General features: G+C 44.5%; 1 protein-coding gene across 5 annotated transcripts in view; it reads right to left on the bottom strand.

The window, feature by feature from the left end:
• Positions 1 to 6,721: 6,721 nt before the first annotated feature.
• TMEM266 (transmembrane protein 266) overlaps positions 6,722 to 18,302 on the bottom strand; it is a 121,746-nt gene continuing 110,165 nt past the window's right edge. For all 5 annotated transcript variants that reach the window (XM_044979179.1, XM_044979182.1, XM_044979180.1 and 2 more), the window contains 2 exons: positions 9,038 to 9,100; positions 6,722 to 7,955 (listed from right to left, as the gene is read on the bottom strand). In XM_044979179.1, coding sequence (XP_044835114.1) covers positions 7,345 to 7,955; positions 9,038 to 9,100 — 674 coding nt within the window. In that variant the 3' untranslated portion in view covers positions 6,722 to 7,344. The remainder of the gene's footprint in view (positions 7,956 to 9,037; positions 9,101 to 18,302) is intronic.

Below are 18,302 nucleotides of genomic sequence, written 5' to 3'. Positions count from 1 at the left end.
GCTCCGGCTTTGGGAGTCCTGAACGGAGAAGAGGCACAAGCTGTGGTATAAGCTAACCTAACAGTGCCTGGGGCTGTACATTCTTAGCTGCAGCCTGGAGCGATTTTGCTCTTTGTCATTTTATTTTAGTTCCCCTTCTTTTGAAGCTCTGTGTTGTGCATTTGCCTGGCTGAGCCCTGGTCATTAGCCGCACTTCACTGCTGGATGCTAAAAGAGATGCCAGCCAAAAGCCCCAGGAAGCGAAGTGCATGCTGTGGCCTCAGGCCAGGGTTACAGACGCAGGGCCCTTCAGCTTCTGTACAAAAAAATAGTGACCATTGGAGACAGGAGGAGGTAAATCTGGCCTAACGCACAGAGAAACTGCACTGGTCTGTGTCCCCAGCAGCCGCCGGTTTGTCCCTTCTGCCTGGCTGGCTCCTGCATATCTCTCATCATTCTGGCCCTTTCCTCACTGAACCTTGTGCTGAGCCCTAACATTGCCCCCATCCCCCAGCGCATTTGCCCCGAGCCCCTCCCCAAAATGTATCCTTTTCTTGTTGGTGACACATACAGAACCTAACAACAATAAAGGCAGAGGAAAAGCTAACCTCTCCGGGACCAGGCACACCCCTGTCTGAGCTAAAACAGGCTGTTCTTTTTGTAACCACATCCTTTCTCCTTCCCCACCCTTCAACCTGTTTGTTTCACCCATGTCTTGTCTTTTGGATTCTGCGATCTTTGGGGCAAGGTCATTTCCTATGTTTGTACAGCCCCTAGCACAATGAGGCACTAAATGATAGCAAGTTATTTTGGCTCATGTTTGGCTGAGCCTCCAGCTGTAAATGGTTCCTTCCACTTCCTTTGCAACCTTATGCTTGTAACTTTCACTAAGGTAGACATTCCTGACTACTAGGATTGCCACATGGATCCGTGCTAGGGGACCAAGAAGCAGAGAAAGAAGGACTCATTTACTCCTGGTTAAACACAACATAGAACAAACAGAGTACAGGGAGCTCCACTGATGATGAGCACAGAACTGCCTGTATACAGCTCTGAAAAATTACTTGAACCCCATGTAACAGGGTTGCCCCAGGGACACGCCCCCCTCCAGTATTTTCCTTCCCAAACAAAATCAACCTCAGTTCTGGGTAGGTGGGAGAATTCAAAACATGGTCTCTGGAAAACAAATCTTTGGTAGGGCTGGCTGGCTAGATGTTCTTGGGGACTGCTCCAATACCCCTTGTCATCCACGGGACTCAGATCAGGACCAAACTTGCACCCTGAGAGAGGAAGAGCTTGGGTCTGGCCTCCCCTTGAACAGCCTCATACCTTCATGAGCCACATGACCAGAACATTACACAATGCTGCTTGCTGTTGGAACCACTAGCATTGATGCTGCACAGGTATCAGCAAGTCCAGCAAAAATAGGTTTGGGATGTGGGTGGCCAGATGTCACAGAGGCAGCTGAGGCCTTGCTTTTCCCAATGATTCGTTTCTGCATCTGCAATGCAGTTAATAACAATGTTGATTTGACCTTCAAATTGGCAGCCTCTGCTTAATGCCTCCCCCCTCCCCCGCACTGGGTATCAGGTATGTTTTAAGTCATGCCTGAGGTGTCCTGGTAAGGCAGAATGGGGAATCTTGGGCGCTCTCTGCATTGGGTGTGGCTTTCACTATTAATCCCCAACTTTTATAAACATTAAATACATTCCAAAATTCTTAAGCTACAAAGTGCTGGTGTGCTCATGCATTTGAGAAGCCAAACGAAGGTAAAGTAGGGGGTGTTCTGAGAATAACCCCCCTGCTTTACAAATCCTAGGAGTAATCGTAGCAACAAACTGGGTACTTGCCTTTATTACCTGCAGTCTGGGAGCTGCAACCAATTCACATAAGGAGGAGCTGACTTCGGAGAGCTTTCATGTGGTTTGTTGCTGTGAGAAACAGCTCCCTTGGTACCCAAGCATTCCACATGTCTGTTCCACGTAGTTTCTGACTTGCAAGGCAGTACGATCGCATTGTGGAGTGGTGGGGGTGGGGGGAGTGGGAATCACAAAAATACATATATACTGCAACAACAGTAAGGACATGAATTCATTTGTCAGCCGCAAATTCTGCCTCCTTACTTGGTCCATAGACTCTCTACAATGGATGTGCATGGCAGCACATAATGTAGAACACATAAGATCATATTCTCTCCTCAGATGTGGCCAATATCAAATCACAACTGTGTGAATTAACACCTGGACTGCTATACAGTGTGACTAGCACATCTCAGGAGCATGATCTCTAATACAGTTACGCCCCAATGACTAGAACTATTAACACTGTTCCTCTGGTTTGAAGATATTGTTACATGTGATTGCTTTCCCTGGGTTGTCTTCTATTATTGGGGGCGGGGCAGCATCCCTTATATATAATTACATGCAGGGAAAAGGCAGAAGAACTGTGAACTAAGTGTGTGTGTGTGTGTGTGTGTGTGTGTGTGTGTGTGTGTGTGTGTGTGTGTGTGTGTGTGTGTGTGTGTGTGTGTGTGTGTGTGTGTGTGAGAGAGAGAGAGAGAGAGAGAGAGAGAGAGAGAGAATGAGGCTCTCCTTGGCTGATCCCAGACGATGAACTCATCTGTCTGTCAGCGAGTAACTTAAAAACAAAGGATCCAGGTCATGAGAACAAAATAATTTGACCAAAATGCTTAAAATAAAACAAAAAATCCTTTCTGTAACAGGCCAGGTAATATAGGTCCAAATGCAAGAATGAGGAAGCTGTTTTCAAGTAACAGCAGCTTTCGGAGGTGACGGAGGGTTTACCATTATCATGAGCTCTCAAGCCAAATGAGTTGAGCTCTTTGTTTTTTAATTCAATTTCTGTGGCTCATGAAGATATACAAACAGCTTTTGTGGCCCAGCTAATTTTCTGAGGCGTTGGTTGGTGACGGGCAGATGGAGACCTGCGAGCTGATGCTGCCTGCCCTATTGCCTTAGCAGTTAGGCTGCAAGAAGCAGGGGTTAGTTAGTTTCAAGTAATATTGGAACTTGAGCTTGCTTTATGATGTGCTTTATGACTCCCACAGCCCGCTGCTCTTTAGTTTACACAACAGCCTCTGAGGGATCCTGATAATGGGCAGTGAGGAAAAAGGAGGAAATAACCCCAAATGATTTTATTCTGCCGCCACGGGCTGTGATACCATAACATTTAACTTGAACAAGCTCTGCGTGTTGTATGTAAGAATGGGCAGCCATTTTTAGCGCTGTACGCTGAAGAGAAGTTTACCGTAGTGGATATAGCCTTCTACTACCCCAAAGCTCGATTCGCTCATTAAATTATGATACTGAAAACGTAAACCTCATCTCTTCCAATTATACCCACATTAAATCAAGATCTGGTGAGAGGTCAGCTGGCTTGTTAGTATCACTTCCTTTCCCTCCATGCTTTCTCCCAGCCTTTTCCCTTTGTGGCAGGACAGAAAATGAGTACAGATTCCTATTAGTATTGTCATTCCAACATATCACACTTACCTTGCAAGGTACACACTGACCTTCCTAAACTTATTTCATGCAGTGGCTGCCAGTGTTCCCTCTAATTTTTCCCACTCATGTATGGAATGAATTTTGTTATGTGCACCCACATGGAGGTGATGTGTGACAAATCACCTCCATATTGGTGCACATAACAAAATTAATGGGGGCGGGGGGCAAAGGGTTCTGAGTGTGGGAGGAGGCTCAGGGCTAGGGCAGAGGTTGGGATGTGGGTTGGGGTGAGGGCTCCGGCTGGGGGTGTGGGCTCTGGGGTGGGGCCAGGGATGAGGGGCTCAGAGGGCTGGGGGTGCGGCGGGTGAGGGCTCCGGGGTGGTCTGGGAATGAGGGGTTCAGGGGGTGGTAGGGGACTCAAGGGCTGGGGCAGAGCATTGAGGTGGGGGCAGGGTGAGGGCTCCAGCTGGGGGGTGCAGGCAGGCTGCCCTGGGGCCAGAGAACTCCCCCCAGCCCTCTCCTCGCCAGCAGCATGGAGCTCCGGGGGAGGGGCTCCTCTCTCCCCACTGGCAGCAGCGAGCAAGCTCCTGGAGCCAGGGGAGAGGCCCCCGGCAGCCCTGCACACCCCAATTTGCTCCCTTCACCAGTCCCTGCCCACCCCCTACTTCTCTCCTCTCCAGGCCCCTGCTGCTGCAGCCCTTTATAGCCTGCTGTGCAACTGTGCAGCTTAGAGGGAATTTAGCACTGGCCACTTATCTATGAAAATGACAAATACCCACAGCGTGCATGGATTACAGAAATATGTTTTATGCACATTTCATTGTGTTACCATACGTCTCAATTTGATAAAAACGAATTTTTCAGTCCTGATCCTGCAAACACTCATGTGCTTAATTTTACTGCTGTTAGTAACAAACCTCTAGTACTACTCTCAGTAGTAAAGTTAAGCTCATGCATAAGTGTTTGCCTTGGCTTTTTAAAAACTAGTTACACAGCTGTACAGTACCAAACGCCAGCCAGGAACGTTGCATGCCTGGAAGGAGTCTGACAACATCAGTGTTTGACTGGATACTTTTTAAAAGCTGGGTGTGTCATCAGAAGGCAAAATGCTCCCATGTAAAGCAAAAAATCCATTGCTGATCTGTGGAAAAAGAATGATCAATGCAAAATTCCCTTCAGTCCCCAGGGACTCCCAAGCTTCTCCCAAGCACAGAACTAATGATCCCCTTCAATCTATCAAATTCCACACTGTCATCCAATTTTTGTTTAAAGATATTAGTACTTGACTTTACCACTTCACTTGGAAGCTCATTCCACCCACTCACCACAAGACTCAGCAAAATGCAAATGAATAAGCAGTTTATGTCCAAATATACAAATGAGGCATTTGTAGATTGATCCAGAGTAGAGCAACGTTGAAGGGGAACCTTATGGAAACTCATGCCTCTTTTTTTAACATTCCCTAGGGAAGCAGGTACAAGTTTGGGGAATTAAATGGTAGAGAAATGTATCAATTTAGCAAATAGTTGGACAATATGTGGCTTTTCATTAAAACCAGACATCACATACTTCAATTACAAACACAAAAAATTGCAGCTGACTGCCTTGCAAGCAAAAGGGAAGCAGCTGTGCCTTTTCTGTTGGGGAGCTTTTTGACTGACCCCATTTATGGCCATTTTCAGAGGTACTTATCACCCAGCAGCTCCCATTCAGGTGCCTACAGAGCAGCTGTGCTCTTTTGAAAACCTGGTCCCAATTGTGAATGATGAGCACTCCTGAAAAACTGGCCTTTACTGTCCACTTAGTCTTGTGATCAGAAACAGCTGCATTTTGTGAATTTGTTTTATAGACAGCCATCTAACAAAAGAATAAGGGGGCACTCACTGAACTTAGGGTGCAGCAAATTAAAACTAGACCACGGATATCACTTATAATGCAACTCCATGATGCAAAATATTATGAATGCAAAAGTAAGTTTCATAAAAATTTCTATGACTAGTAACAGCAGCAGCAGTTTTGCTAGCTGGGGAACATAGGCGGATCACTAGCTGAGGTCAGAAAGGCTCCTTCCTCTTCGTGGTACAGTGATACACAATTAGGTGCACTGTGCAGGTTTTACTCCTTCCTTTGAATCACCCAGCACTGGCCACTGGTGGAAACAGGCTATTGGACTGATGTACCATTGGTCTGACCTGCTAATGGCAGGTTCTATGTTCTTATCCCAACCTACAGCTGAAATACTTGCAAGAGCTCTAGTCTAGCAAGTAAGATATTAACCAATCGTTTCCTTTGATAATGCCCAATTTTCATATATGAGCAAGTCTTCTAGGGCCTGACTGTCCCTGATAGTGTATGGGTAACTTCCACTGACACCCTAGGAGCTGCATATTTGTTTTTGCCAGGACAGGTGGGCCCCTGATACTTGTAAAGGTGGATTTGATCACTATACCTTCCCATACAACCGGCACAGTATCTAAAAGGGACAGAAAAGTACATGGATTTTCACTGGATCTGTTCTGTAAATTGTACATAATTCAACTATAAATAAATAGAAATAAACTCAATGCCCCATACTTTGAGCTGTACTGTGGTTGCTTTGGGTCGCACCACTGGCGCAAATAAGTCTTAAATTTGGCATGCAAATAATAATAAACAACAACAGCTGGCCATGGAAGGATGACTCCACTGCAGGGGGATCTGCTAGTGGCATACAACTGGTGTACTGGTCCTTATGCCATCCCTCTCCCTGTGGCCTTTAGGCAGTATGCAGCTGGGGAAAAGAGGTCTGGCCTCCATATTGGGCTCTTGAGGCTATTAGCAGGCAGCACAAGTTACAGCAAGCAGGCTTCTGGCTCTCCTAACTTATCCCTGGGCATGAGCTGAGCACGTAGCTGACCATCTACCTTGGCATAAACTCCTGCATTGTATTGAGCACTCCTCAGCCACAGCTGAGGATCTGGGCCAAAGGCGTTACACCTACTGCTAGGTACTACCAGGTTAGAGGAGAACCTTAGCGTTACCTTTCAAATTGTCTTAAGTAGCTGAACTGTCTTAAAAGTTCTTGTGATTATAAAAAAAGTTTGTGTCCACTTTCAATAGTCACTGTACATTCATGTGAGTTCAATGAACTACTTCATTAAACTCTGAGTCAAATGTAAATGAGATTAAAATATTTTCCAAAATGGAAGATTTAAAGCCACAGTAATAATCTCATGAATCTAGCCTACCTCTAGATCTATTAATAAAAACACTGAATGAACATCTATTTTCTTTGTTTTTTTTAATTAAAATTGAATTTGCAAAATGTCCATTTTTCACTCGTGTTGACTTGGAAGTGAAAACGATATTTTCTTTTCCAAAATATTGTCTTTAAAGAGCTCATGCTAAAATAAAAACAGATCACACTTTCCCCCTTTAATCTGCATCACCCAAAGTGCTCCTTGAAAAAAGATTTTGGGAAGAACAAAAATAACTGCAGAATTTGTACAAAGGGGTTTACAGCTGTCGTCATGTACAAAGGGACAGTAAGAAATTGTAGAAGGAGAAGTTTACATCTGCATGTACCATACCCTGCTGAAGCTTGACCTGATAGAAGGCTGTTCAGAGTTCCATAAAAATTGTTGTATTTTTAAAAAAACCTCACAAAACCAAGATTAAGAATATGTACATCTTTGAGGTCATTATTTTGTAATACAGAATGTTTTCTCTTCATCCAGGGCTTGGCCTGTGGACCTCTGAAGCTAGAAATGTCATGGATTCATGTTGGCTCTCAGAACTCATGCATTTTATGAATATTCAATTCATTCAAACGACGCAAGGAGCAAGATATCCAGCCAGCAATTGTTCTGAGGGTGCCATTAAAGCTCTAGAATGTCTCATCTTTTCCTACCACTGTGGAGAACTATGAATCTGGGACCCTATTCATCTTTTGCTCTTTGGATTCCAAAGATTTGTACTTTTCATTGATCACCGAGGCAGTTTGCTGAAGGTGAATAACTGGCTTAATCTGGAGCACATCAAAGCTCTCTTGGTTCTTCTTGTTGTAAATGTTCACTCTATGTTCTAGCTCAGGACTGGCTTTGGCGGACCCTGCTGGACTAGGCAATTTAAGGTTGACTGGATCTAAGCCTTTTTGTGTCAAGCAAGAATCCTCTGACAATGATGATAACAGTTCCTGAACTACTGCATTGCTGACCCTATGCCTTGCAGAATCAATCTGATCATGTTTTGCATTCCCAGCCCTGTCTAAAGGGCCGTATTCAGAGGGTTCCTCCCGGGTGGTACTGCAGTCTGTGGAAGAGCCAAAGGTTTGGCTGCTGTCACTCTGGGCTCTGGTTACAGAGCTGTCTGTAGATCTGGAGGCACTGCCTGATGTGACACTAGCAGAAGTTCCATTACTTCCTATCTTCATGGGCACTTCCACTGTGAACAGGTCAGAAGATATGTTGGGGTGGTGCACGTCAATGGCTGTTGTGGTAATGACACAAATACCAGCTTCAGGAACTCCGTTGTCTGTAAGTAAAATAATAGAAATGTCAATTGAAAATGGCCTGCCTCTGAAATGTGTGACGATAGTCTCGACAGCACATTTTCACGTAAAATTGTTTGGTAAGTGGAGAGAGCTTTCATTCATAGAAATGTAATTATTTTATTTAGATTTTCCGTAGTTCCTAGGAGCCCTAGTAATAAAACAGGACCCCATTGTGCTGGGTGGTGTATGAACACAGAACAAAAAAAGACAGCCCCTGCCCCAAAGAGCTTGCCGTTTAAATTTGCGTATCCGAAAAATGCTATATTTGCAAATGTCCCATAATGGAATCCGTGGTCACAAGGACACAGGAAGGCGTATATGGGGCTGATATACTTCTGATTATTTTTAAACACATTTGGGAGTACATTTTTTTAAGTGGAACATAAAAATGCCACATAAGCGGTGGTATTTTTGTTAACCAAATTTGCAGAGAGTCAAGTGAACTGCTTTGACTATTTGCTTTATTGCATACCTTTTAAAATCCAAGCTACTGGGTATTCGTGTATGAAAGCCGTTCAGTGCAGTGCAAAATGATATCTTATGACCCTTTAGTGGCTACAATTCAACTCAAAGTAAAGAAATCCATTTGAAGTATGATGCAGTGCTACTGCTCACAAGTCAATGTTGTCTGGCATTGAGTTTTCTTATCCTTCATTCATTCAGTTTAACCTTTCTAAAAGGTTCCCAGCAAGGGGTTTGTCTAAGTTAACTTCCAATTGATTTTCTATTCATTTATTTCCTCCCTAGGTTTCTTTTCCATGGCCATTTGAACCACTCTATTGACTGGATAACTTACTCTAGGAAAAATGCACACCTGGATTTTGAAACCATTATGGTTGACTTCAGTGGGAGCAAGATCAGGTCCCTTATCCTTTAGAGACTATCACCTTGATATAAACTTTAATGGAAAACACGATAGGTTTAGAGATTGGTTTAATTTCCCAGGTTGATCTACTTAATTGCTCAGTCTTGCTTGTTCTATGTCATTCAGTGCAATACAGCAGTTACACATGTCTGATACTCTGAAATTCAGTTTAAATCTAAATCTTTAAAGAAAACTCACCACTGCTGGGCTCATTGTAATATTGACTGATGTAGTTGTTCATATCATCCTTGACCATGACCTCTGGAAGAGTAAGAGGGAATGCTATTAGAAAGCCATTTATTTATTTTTTCTAATCCATGTGATTGAAATACCATACTATGCAATACTCTCCTGCATCATTTACCTTAGCCCCATTCATTGTGTCTTTGATGACACACATTGTGAGGTTATAAACTGCTTTTAGATATGCAATGGTGTATTTGGAAGTAGTCTCACAACAAGCCTGATCTTGCAGCCCTGACTCGGGCACTAAAGGTAAATGGGAGTTTGGCCTGGATAAGGATTTTGGGTCCAGTTCCTCACTGAGCACTTTTAAAGTTTCTTTATATAATAGCAAATGGAAGACTTCTAAGAAGGGGTTCTAAAAAGACAAAACACAAGTTTCCTGATCCAAATTCTAAAACTGTTATTCACCTAATTCAAGCCTTCTGATATGAAGAATGGCAACCCCATCATTTAAATGAGATAGATTGGGAAATTTCTCTCAGCACAAAGTAGAATTAATGCCACTCTTTGCAATCAATGGTTATTGATTTAAAGTGACAATCATGTTCAGTCGGGAGCTTAACTCTCCAGGGATACTAAGTTGTTTGGATGTTTAACTCTATAGGGTACAGTCCCTATTGTCTGTGTGCTGCTAATCATCTCCTTACATCCAAAGCCACTGTAATTAATCTGAAAGTGTAAGCTATAAAATTGTGGTTTGCATGACACCTCTACCCCAATATAACGCTGTCCTCGGGAGCCAAAAAATCTTACTGCGTTATAGGTGAAACTGCGTTATATTGGGTAGGGAAGGCTCCTTGTTCCCTGACTGCCCCGAGACCCTCTGTCCCTTACCCAACCCCTCGGCCCTGGCCTGGCACCCTTAACACGCCGCTCAGAGCAGTGTGTCGGAGCCATCTTTAGAGGGGTGCAGGGCCCGGGACAAATCAGCCTCCCCACTAGTCTTCTCACCATCAGCCCAGCGCTCCCAACCGCTCGGCTGCTGCTTGCCTCCTCACCCCACCTACCCGCCCGCCTGCCCGCTGCTCTGCTAGTCTCCTTGCCATCTGTCCGGTGCGCCTCCCTGCGTCCGCCCGCCTGCTGCTCTCCTGCTTGCTGTCTTCCTGCCTGCCTGCCTCCTCGCCCCCCTCCTGCCTGCTGCTCACCTCCTCATTCGCCTCCTCACCCCGCTTGCGCACCCACCTCCTGCCCGCCTCCCATCCTTAACACGCCGCTCAGAGCAGCATGTTGGAGCCCTTCACACTGACACGCTGATCTGCCGGAGTGCGCAGCCCCGCCCCCCAGAGCGCTGCTTTACCGCGTTATATCCAAATTCGTGTTACATCGGGTTGCGTTATATTGGGGTAGAGGTGTACTATAGATTTGCATTCAAGGATCTCAAAGTGCATTACAAACAGCAACAAGCACAGCAGCACAGCACCCCTGAGAAATAGCTGCATATTATTATCCCCCGTTTATAGACTGGAGAAACCAAGACAAGTTTGCCCAAGGTCACACAGGCAGCAGCAGGGGTAGAACACATATCTCCTGGCTCTGAGTCCTGTGTTTTAGAGACAAAAGTCACCCTTCCCCATAAGATTAAACAAAAAATAAAACCTGTAGGTATTCTACCAAGTCAGATGAAATGAACGCCACTAACACAGATTTAGTACGGATAAAAGGAATAAAATGCCACTTGTGTAGGGAAAGCCCCTGGTGGGCTGGTTTGTTTACCTGCCCCGTTCGCAGGTTCGGCCGATTGCGGCTCCCACTGGACGCGGATCACTGCTCCAGGCCAATGGGAGCTGCTGGAAGCGGCGGCCAGTATGTCCTTCGACCCGCGCTGCTTCCAGCAGCTCCCATTGGCCTGGAGCAGAGAACCGTGGCCAGTGGGAGCCACGATCAGCTGGACCTGCGGATGCGGCAGGTAAACAAACCAGCCTGGCCCACCAGGGGCTTTCCCTACACAAGCGGCGTCCCAAGTTTGGGAAACACTGTGCTAGGGAACAGTTACTCCTGTGCATTGATATATGGCTGAAAAAGGAGTCAGTTAACGCAGCAAAATAAATCCAAGGAATTATGTATTATTAAGGGTGTTTCCTTTTTCTACAGTTTTGTCACATTACTGTTCAAAATGTCTAGACTATAGAGGCCTCATTCCTCTAGGGAGCAGCTCTGCTTACGTCAGTGCGGTTATACCAGGGATGAACGATGTAGCTTTGGGGTCAACATGCTCAAATTTGATTGTCTAAAGTTAGGCACCTAAATTTTCATTTAGCCACCTAAATAAACAACTTCATTTTCACAGGGGCTAGTCACCTGCAGCTCCTGAAATGGTAAGCAAGCCATATACTTACTGTGACACTGAAATGTAGCCACTTTGGGGGCAGAGGGCAGCACTCAGCTGACAGAACAAAAACAGGGGAAGAGGGTAAATTTTAACCACGGCAACTCCTTACTCCTATAAAACATGCCAGGGGATTTTTAATGTCTACGCAGAGCGGATAAGACTTGACCCACACACTCATACGATTCGCTTTAAAAGGACAAAAGTTTGTGTCAATTCTGCTGGTTTCTGAGCCTTTTATGCCAAGGAATATAAATATTCTAAATCTGATGTCTGAAGTTACACTACCGAGCAATCTCCTTCCACCTGATTATTCTTTATAAAGAGGATGATTCGCTATGGTTTTGGAACAGCAGTGGTACTCTTGTCTTGTGTTGCTTCTCTATTAATCATGACCTCCCACTTATGAATCCATGCTGACCATTTCTTACCAATCTGCAGCCGTTCCCGTAATCTGTGAGTGAAAATACCTCTAGAAGCTTCTCTAGCATTGGGGATTTGACTTGAAAGTCTTAGCTCTGGCTTAGGGGTATTATTATTTAATTCAACCCCTTTCTCAGTATTCTGGGATGCTAACCAGGTGGTTCTGGGGTTCTCTTTCTTTCACTTGTAATTTTTTTTTTAAACCTGTTCTGCTGTCACACTCCATTTTGATTATTTTTCATCTTTCTCTCTGGAAGCTTCAGTCTGTTTCTGGCCTCTTTTCCCTCACTCTTGATGTTCAGCTTGTTGGCTCTGATACAGAGTTAACTAATAAAAATGCTAACCTGTACCCAGTAAGTTCCTATAAACAGAACAGGGAATTTAGGTGGGGGAAAGAAACTACGCTATGCCACACTGATTCACTTGATAATCAAAAGAACATGAGACTGTTCCAGAATTTATCAAACCAATGGAAGTTATACCTCAAAACAGCACAATGCTTGAAACGCTTGGGATATCAAACAACAATCCCAAATGGTAAGGGTCGTTGGGCTAGATCCTGAGCTGGTGTCAATTCACAGCGCTCCATTAAGCCAATGGAGTGATGCTGATTTACACTAGCTGAAGATCAGGCCCCTTATTTCTGCAATGATAATTATTTTCAGAAGGAATTAAGGGCCAATCATCAGGGGGTGTAAGTTCTCTATTGACTTCAACTGAACTCTGATGACTGATACCAGCAGAGGATCTGGCCATCGTATGTAACAACACATATGAAATCTGCATCTGATTTTAGACTGAAAAATATGTAATGAGAGCACTAACAGAAAAACACCAGCTGTACTGTGCATTTTATAGTCACAAAAGAGGTTCTGTTTTCTGTACAGTAGCTGACTGTCTATTGATTTTTTTTCCCTCCAAGAATTAATTCTCTTATGGTAAAACAATGAGAATTTTACAGTAACTGCAAAATATACACATATTTTGTCACAATTTTGAGCAGAACTGAACGATTACCATTATGAACATAACGAGAGCATCCAGTAAGAACTTCAAGCTTAAAAGCAATCTGATCTATCCAATTTGCGGTGTATCACATCCTTTAAAAGCATCCTCTCCTTTTAAGTGTTCTTTTTGATACCATGTTTCAGAAAATCATGCTCATCCCTATGAGCCAGATTTCCCACATCCCCTTGGGTCTCTGTGGCTACAGTCCTGCCTTTTCACAGCACATTGTGGTTTGCAGGTGAAAGAAACAGATGTTTTCCGTGGAACACTTTCTCCACACAACAAGACGCAAACCACTAAGCACTCTGTACCTGAAATAGCTGCACTCATAAGATGGCAATCTAACTTGACACTGAAAGGGAACATGGTTGTTTTCCTGGTTTCACTGGATCTTAAAAGCTTTTTTGGCCCCTGTTGATCTTTAAATGCCTGCAGTCAGAGGTGTGCTTTGTGCTAATGTCTGAGTTTAAAAAGAGGCCTCAGAGTAGCTCAAGGCAATGCTACTGAATTAGGAGTACATTGCATTGCTTTTCAGCTATCAGCTCTTAAAATACACTTCATTTCAATCATTCATAATTTATACTATAAATGCCACAACCTTCACAGCTAGTATATGTACACTTTATAGATCTAGCATGCATTTTTCAGGTGTATACATAACTTTCTAGAGCGAGCATCAGGGGGTGCAGATATTGGAGCCTTGATCAATTTAAAGATCTCACTAGATTTTCTTATGTTACAGAAATCTCTTGTGATCCTTGAACAACATATGACTCTAATTCAGAGATGACTTAAGAAATATTCTGGAAAGAGAAATGGAAAAGGCAACATAACCCACCCTGAAATAAAGTTGCTTGTCTGCTTTTGGTTCCATATGTCAAAACTCATATTGGACATCAGAACTCCTTCCAGATGTCATGTATGTGTCAATCTAAGAATTTGTATATCAATCAACATAACATTTATGATGTGTGAATGGATAATTTTCAAATAAATCAACATAAAATTTGCCATATAAACTTGGATACCACTAGTCCAACTAATCCAGCATCTTGACCTGGGCAGCGGCCAATATCTGATGTGCCAAAGGAAGCCTCTTATAATGCACTTAGCTAACTGTGCAGTGCTATATGTGGAGGGAAACATTCTTTATCCAACACAGCAGATAAACAGCCTATACTGTGGAGTTTGAGATTGGCTTTATTATCTCCATTTACATTGCTAAAAATATTGTTAGTGAGCATAAAATTACCCAGCCTTTTAGTTTGTGCAACCTTTGCAATAAAATACTATGGCAGAGCAACATGAGCATATGCATATCAGGCACGAAGCAAGCATTGGATGATTATATTGAAGCCAACTGGCAATTAACAAACTGAGTTTTAATCATATGGGAATCTCAAATGCTTTAGAAGCAATAGGTTACAATAAACTAAAGTTATCCCAAGTGTTGTTATTCATTGTTAACTTCCATACCGTTGTACTCAAGGATTTAAAAAAAATATTAAAGTTGGAAACCTCTGAATGTTATGTGTGTATAAAAGAAGTTACCTTGTGGAGTAATAATGGTTCTTCAAGATGTGTCCCCCTATGGGTGCTCCACTGTAGGTGACTCCCGAGCAGTACCCGCCTTGGAGGACTGGGACTTTGGGGGTGGGTTAGTCACAGATGACAGAGCTAAAGATGGCATCTGAGGCAGAGTCCCTGCTGATTGCATAATGTTCTGCGAAGGTGTGGACTGATGCCCATGTCGCTGCTCTTCAGATCTCAGAGATGGGGACATCCTTGAGGAAGGCGACAGAGCAGGGGATGGATATAGTGGAATGTGTACGGACCAACTCCGGAGGGATCATGTTATGAATTTGGCAGCACTGTCTGATGCAATTAGAGACCCACTTGGAAAGTCTTTGGGCTGATATTGCTGAGCCCTTAGATCTTCCCACCATAGAAAGAAATAGTCTAGGGGACTTCCTGAAGGCCTTTGTCCTATTGAGGTAGAATGCACGGGCTCTCCTGACATCAAGGATATGCAGTATGGCTTCCCTATTGTCTCAGTGAGGCTTGAGGGAGGAGGCGGGAAGGTGAATAGACTGATTCATGTGAAACGAGGTCACTTTAGGCATGAGCCTTGGATGTGGCCTAAGTGTAAGCTTATCAGAGAAGAATACTGTGTATGGGTGATGCACCATCAGAGCTGCTATTTCCCCTATTCTAGCTGAGGTAATTGCAATCAGAAAGACCGCTTTCATCGATCAGTGTGCTAGTGAACAGGTGGCGTAGGTTCGAAGGGGGGCCTAGTCAGCCCTTTCAACACTAGGTTTAGATCCCATGAGGGGATAGGAAGTCGAGGTTGAGGGAAGAGGTTTGTTATTCTCAACAAACCTTTTAGTGGTTGGGTGCAAGAGTACTGAGTACCCTTCTATGGTTTGGTGAAATGCTCTAATAGCTACTAGGTGGACCCTGAGAGATCTCAGGGATAACCTCGATTTTTTAAGGGTCAGGGTATATTCCAGAACATGTGGAAGAGTTGCTGATACTGGAGAGATCTGGTGGGATGCGCACCAAATCTGAAACTTGGACCATTTCTGCAGGTAAACATTGTGAGCTGCATCAGGTAAGGGTACCAGGCCTGTCTTGGCCCCGTGGGAGCAATCAGAATTATGTGAGCGCCGTCCCTCTTTATCTTCAGCAGGACTTTCAGCAGAAGAGGAAACAGAGCGAAGGAGTAAAGAACGTCTTTGTCCCATGGGAGGAGGAGGGCATCACCCAGAGAGTGCTGACCGACCCCTGCCCTGGAATAGTATCATGGATACTTCTTGTTCTGGTAAGCGGTGAACAGATCTGTGGATGATGTTCCTCACTGTATGAATAAGTCGTGAAGTACTGACGGGTGCATCTCCCACTTGTGGTTGTGCGGGAATGTGTGACTGCGTTTGTCCGCTATCATGTTTTGTGTGTACGGGAGGTAAGCCACAGATAAGGTAACATTGTGAGAGATGCACCAGTTACACAATTTCATTGCCTCAGTGCAAAGAGAGGGCGATCTGGCTTCCCCCTGATGGTTGATATAATACATGCCGGCTATGTTATTTGTTAGGATCTTTATATGTGATCCTGTTATCAGCGGGAGGAAATGGGCATAGGTGTTCCTGACTGCTCTCAACTCAAGGAGATTGATATGCAAGGATATCTCTGCAGGTGGCCATCTGCTTTGAGCTGCGAAGCTGTTTAAATGTGGGCCCCATCCTATGAGGGATGTGTCGGTGGTAAGGAGTGACGAAGGTGGTGCCTGAAAAAAGGGGATCCCTTTGCATGCATTGGCCGGGTTCTTCCACCAGTCCAGGGAGTTCCTGATCCTGGTGGGCAGTGACAGGGGTTTGTCCAGATTGTCCCTGTTCAGTCTGTAAACTGAGCTGAACCACGGCTGTAGGCATTGCATGTGAAGTCTGGCAGGTGGAATTACCACCATGCCAGCTGCCATATGCCTCAGGAACTGGAGGCAGATTCTGGCTGGCACTTGAGGGCTGCATTGAGCAGTGTCTAGAAGCGATATCGGGGATAGAAACCTGTCCTGATGTAGGAAGACTTTGGCCTGTAGCGTAACTAGGTTGGCCCCTATGAATTCCAGGCATTGAACTGGTGTGAGGGTCGACCTCTGGAAATTGATCTGCAGGCCCATGAACAAGCGTATCATGTTGTTGGTGGCTCAAAGAGCCTCCTGAAGTGACCGGGCTCTAAGGAGACAATTGTCCAGGTAAGGGTAGATCATTATCCCTTGTGATCGTAGATGGGTGGCCATCACTGAGAGAACTTTGGAAAATACTCTTGGGGCCAATGAAAGTCCCAAGGGAAGGACTCTGTATTGGTAATAATTGTGCCCCAGGGTGAATCCAAGGAGACATCTGTGAGCCAGTAGTATTGAAATGTGAAAGTAGGCATCTTGTAGGTCGAGGGTCAAAAACCAGTCTCTCTGTTTCAATGATGGAATGATCGTTGATAAGGTGACCATCTGGAACTTCTGAGCTTTGACGAACTTGTTAAGAGCTCTGAGGTCCAGGATGGGTCTCCAACCTCCCTTCCTTTTGAATATTAGGAAGTAGCGAGAATAGGCCTTTCCTGGTAGATGTTGAGGTACAGGTTCTAAGGCTCTTATCTGCAGGAGGCGATCTATCTCCCGCTGTAGTAGAAGGGTCCCTGAAGAGGGATGGGAAAGGGTGTTTGGAGGGGGTAGAGTGGTGAAGTGGATGGAATAGTTGGATCTGACGATCTCTAGAACCTATCTGTCTGAGGTTATCTGCTCCCAGACACTGCAGAACACAAGTCGCCAAATGGGTGCATGGTCACAGATAATAGTGGGGCATGTCTCATGGTGCCTGAACCTGCCCATCAAAAGTGGTGTTTAGGGGCAGGCATTTGGGTCGAGGACTGGGAGCCCAAAGGCTTTCGCTTTGAGAACTTTTCCTTTTTCCTCTGGGGCTCATAGTTCCGTTGTGATGGGGATTGGAACGAATAAGGCCTTTGTTGGTACTGATAGCTAAAATGTCTCTTTTGCCCCAATGTGTAGATTCCCAGTGACCTGAGAGTGGCCCTGGAATCCTTTGAGTGGAGAGAGGTGTCAGTCTTCTTGGTGACGAGGTTCACACCCTCAAAGGGGAAGTCCTCCACCACAGTCTGCATCTCCTTCAGGAATCCCAAGAGGTGGAGCTACGACGCCCATCTCATTACAATAGCTGTGGAATGGTTCTGGCTATCTGGCTAGCCTCATGGCGCAACATGAGGAGAAACAGCACAGGTGCAGGCCCAACAGACACTGCTACCGAAGTTCTCTGATCAGCAGTGCAGGGATGCAGACACACCTACAGTGGAGCACCCATAGGGACACTACTAGAAGAAGAAAAGCATATTATTTATGCAATATAATATAGCACCATAAAGGCAGATCATGTTGATTTAAAAATCAGATAAAAATGTCCCTGTCCTTTAGCACATTCAATTGAACTAAAACAACAGCTGATTGTAGGAAGGATGTCAGTGTATACAAGGAGGAGAGAACAGCTTTTGGGAGAGGGCAGATTGTTTGTATAATCTAAAATACTATATAGTTCTCTTCTCTCAAATTCTATATTGATTCTCTTAAGTATCAATTCACCTTTCAGATTCATCCTCTGTCTCCTCTTCACAGGTGGAATTTTCTTTTGATTTCATTCCATGGAGAACTTACAATTTCCAGGATCCAGGAGATATAAGACTATTTTCTCTTTTCTTACAGATAGCTTGGATCTTTATGAGATACAATTATGTGGCCTCCACAGTCTCTTCCATAAAGCCAATCTCATTCTACAGCCTAAGCTGATGGATCGGAGAAGCAAGAAAAAATATAATTTTCCTCTCACACATTGGAGATGGTGACCTTGGAAACATGGTTACGGACACTGGACTCTAATAGTTATGCTTAGAGTG

This window comes from Mauremys mutica, chromosome 11, assembly GCF_020497125.1.
Source record: "Mauremys mutica isolate MM-2020 ecotype Southern chromosome 11, ASM2049712v1, whole genome shotgun sequence".
Lineage (NCBI taxonomy): Eukaryota > Metazoa > Chordata > Testudines > Geoemydidae > Mauremys > Mauremys mutica.
The sequence above is the reverse complement of the archived record's forward strand: the minus strand, read 5'-3'. Positions and strand labels throughout refer to the sequence as shown.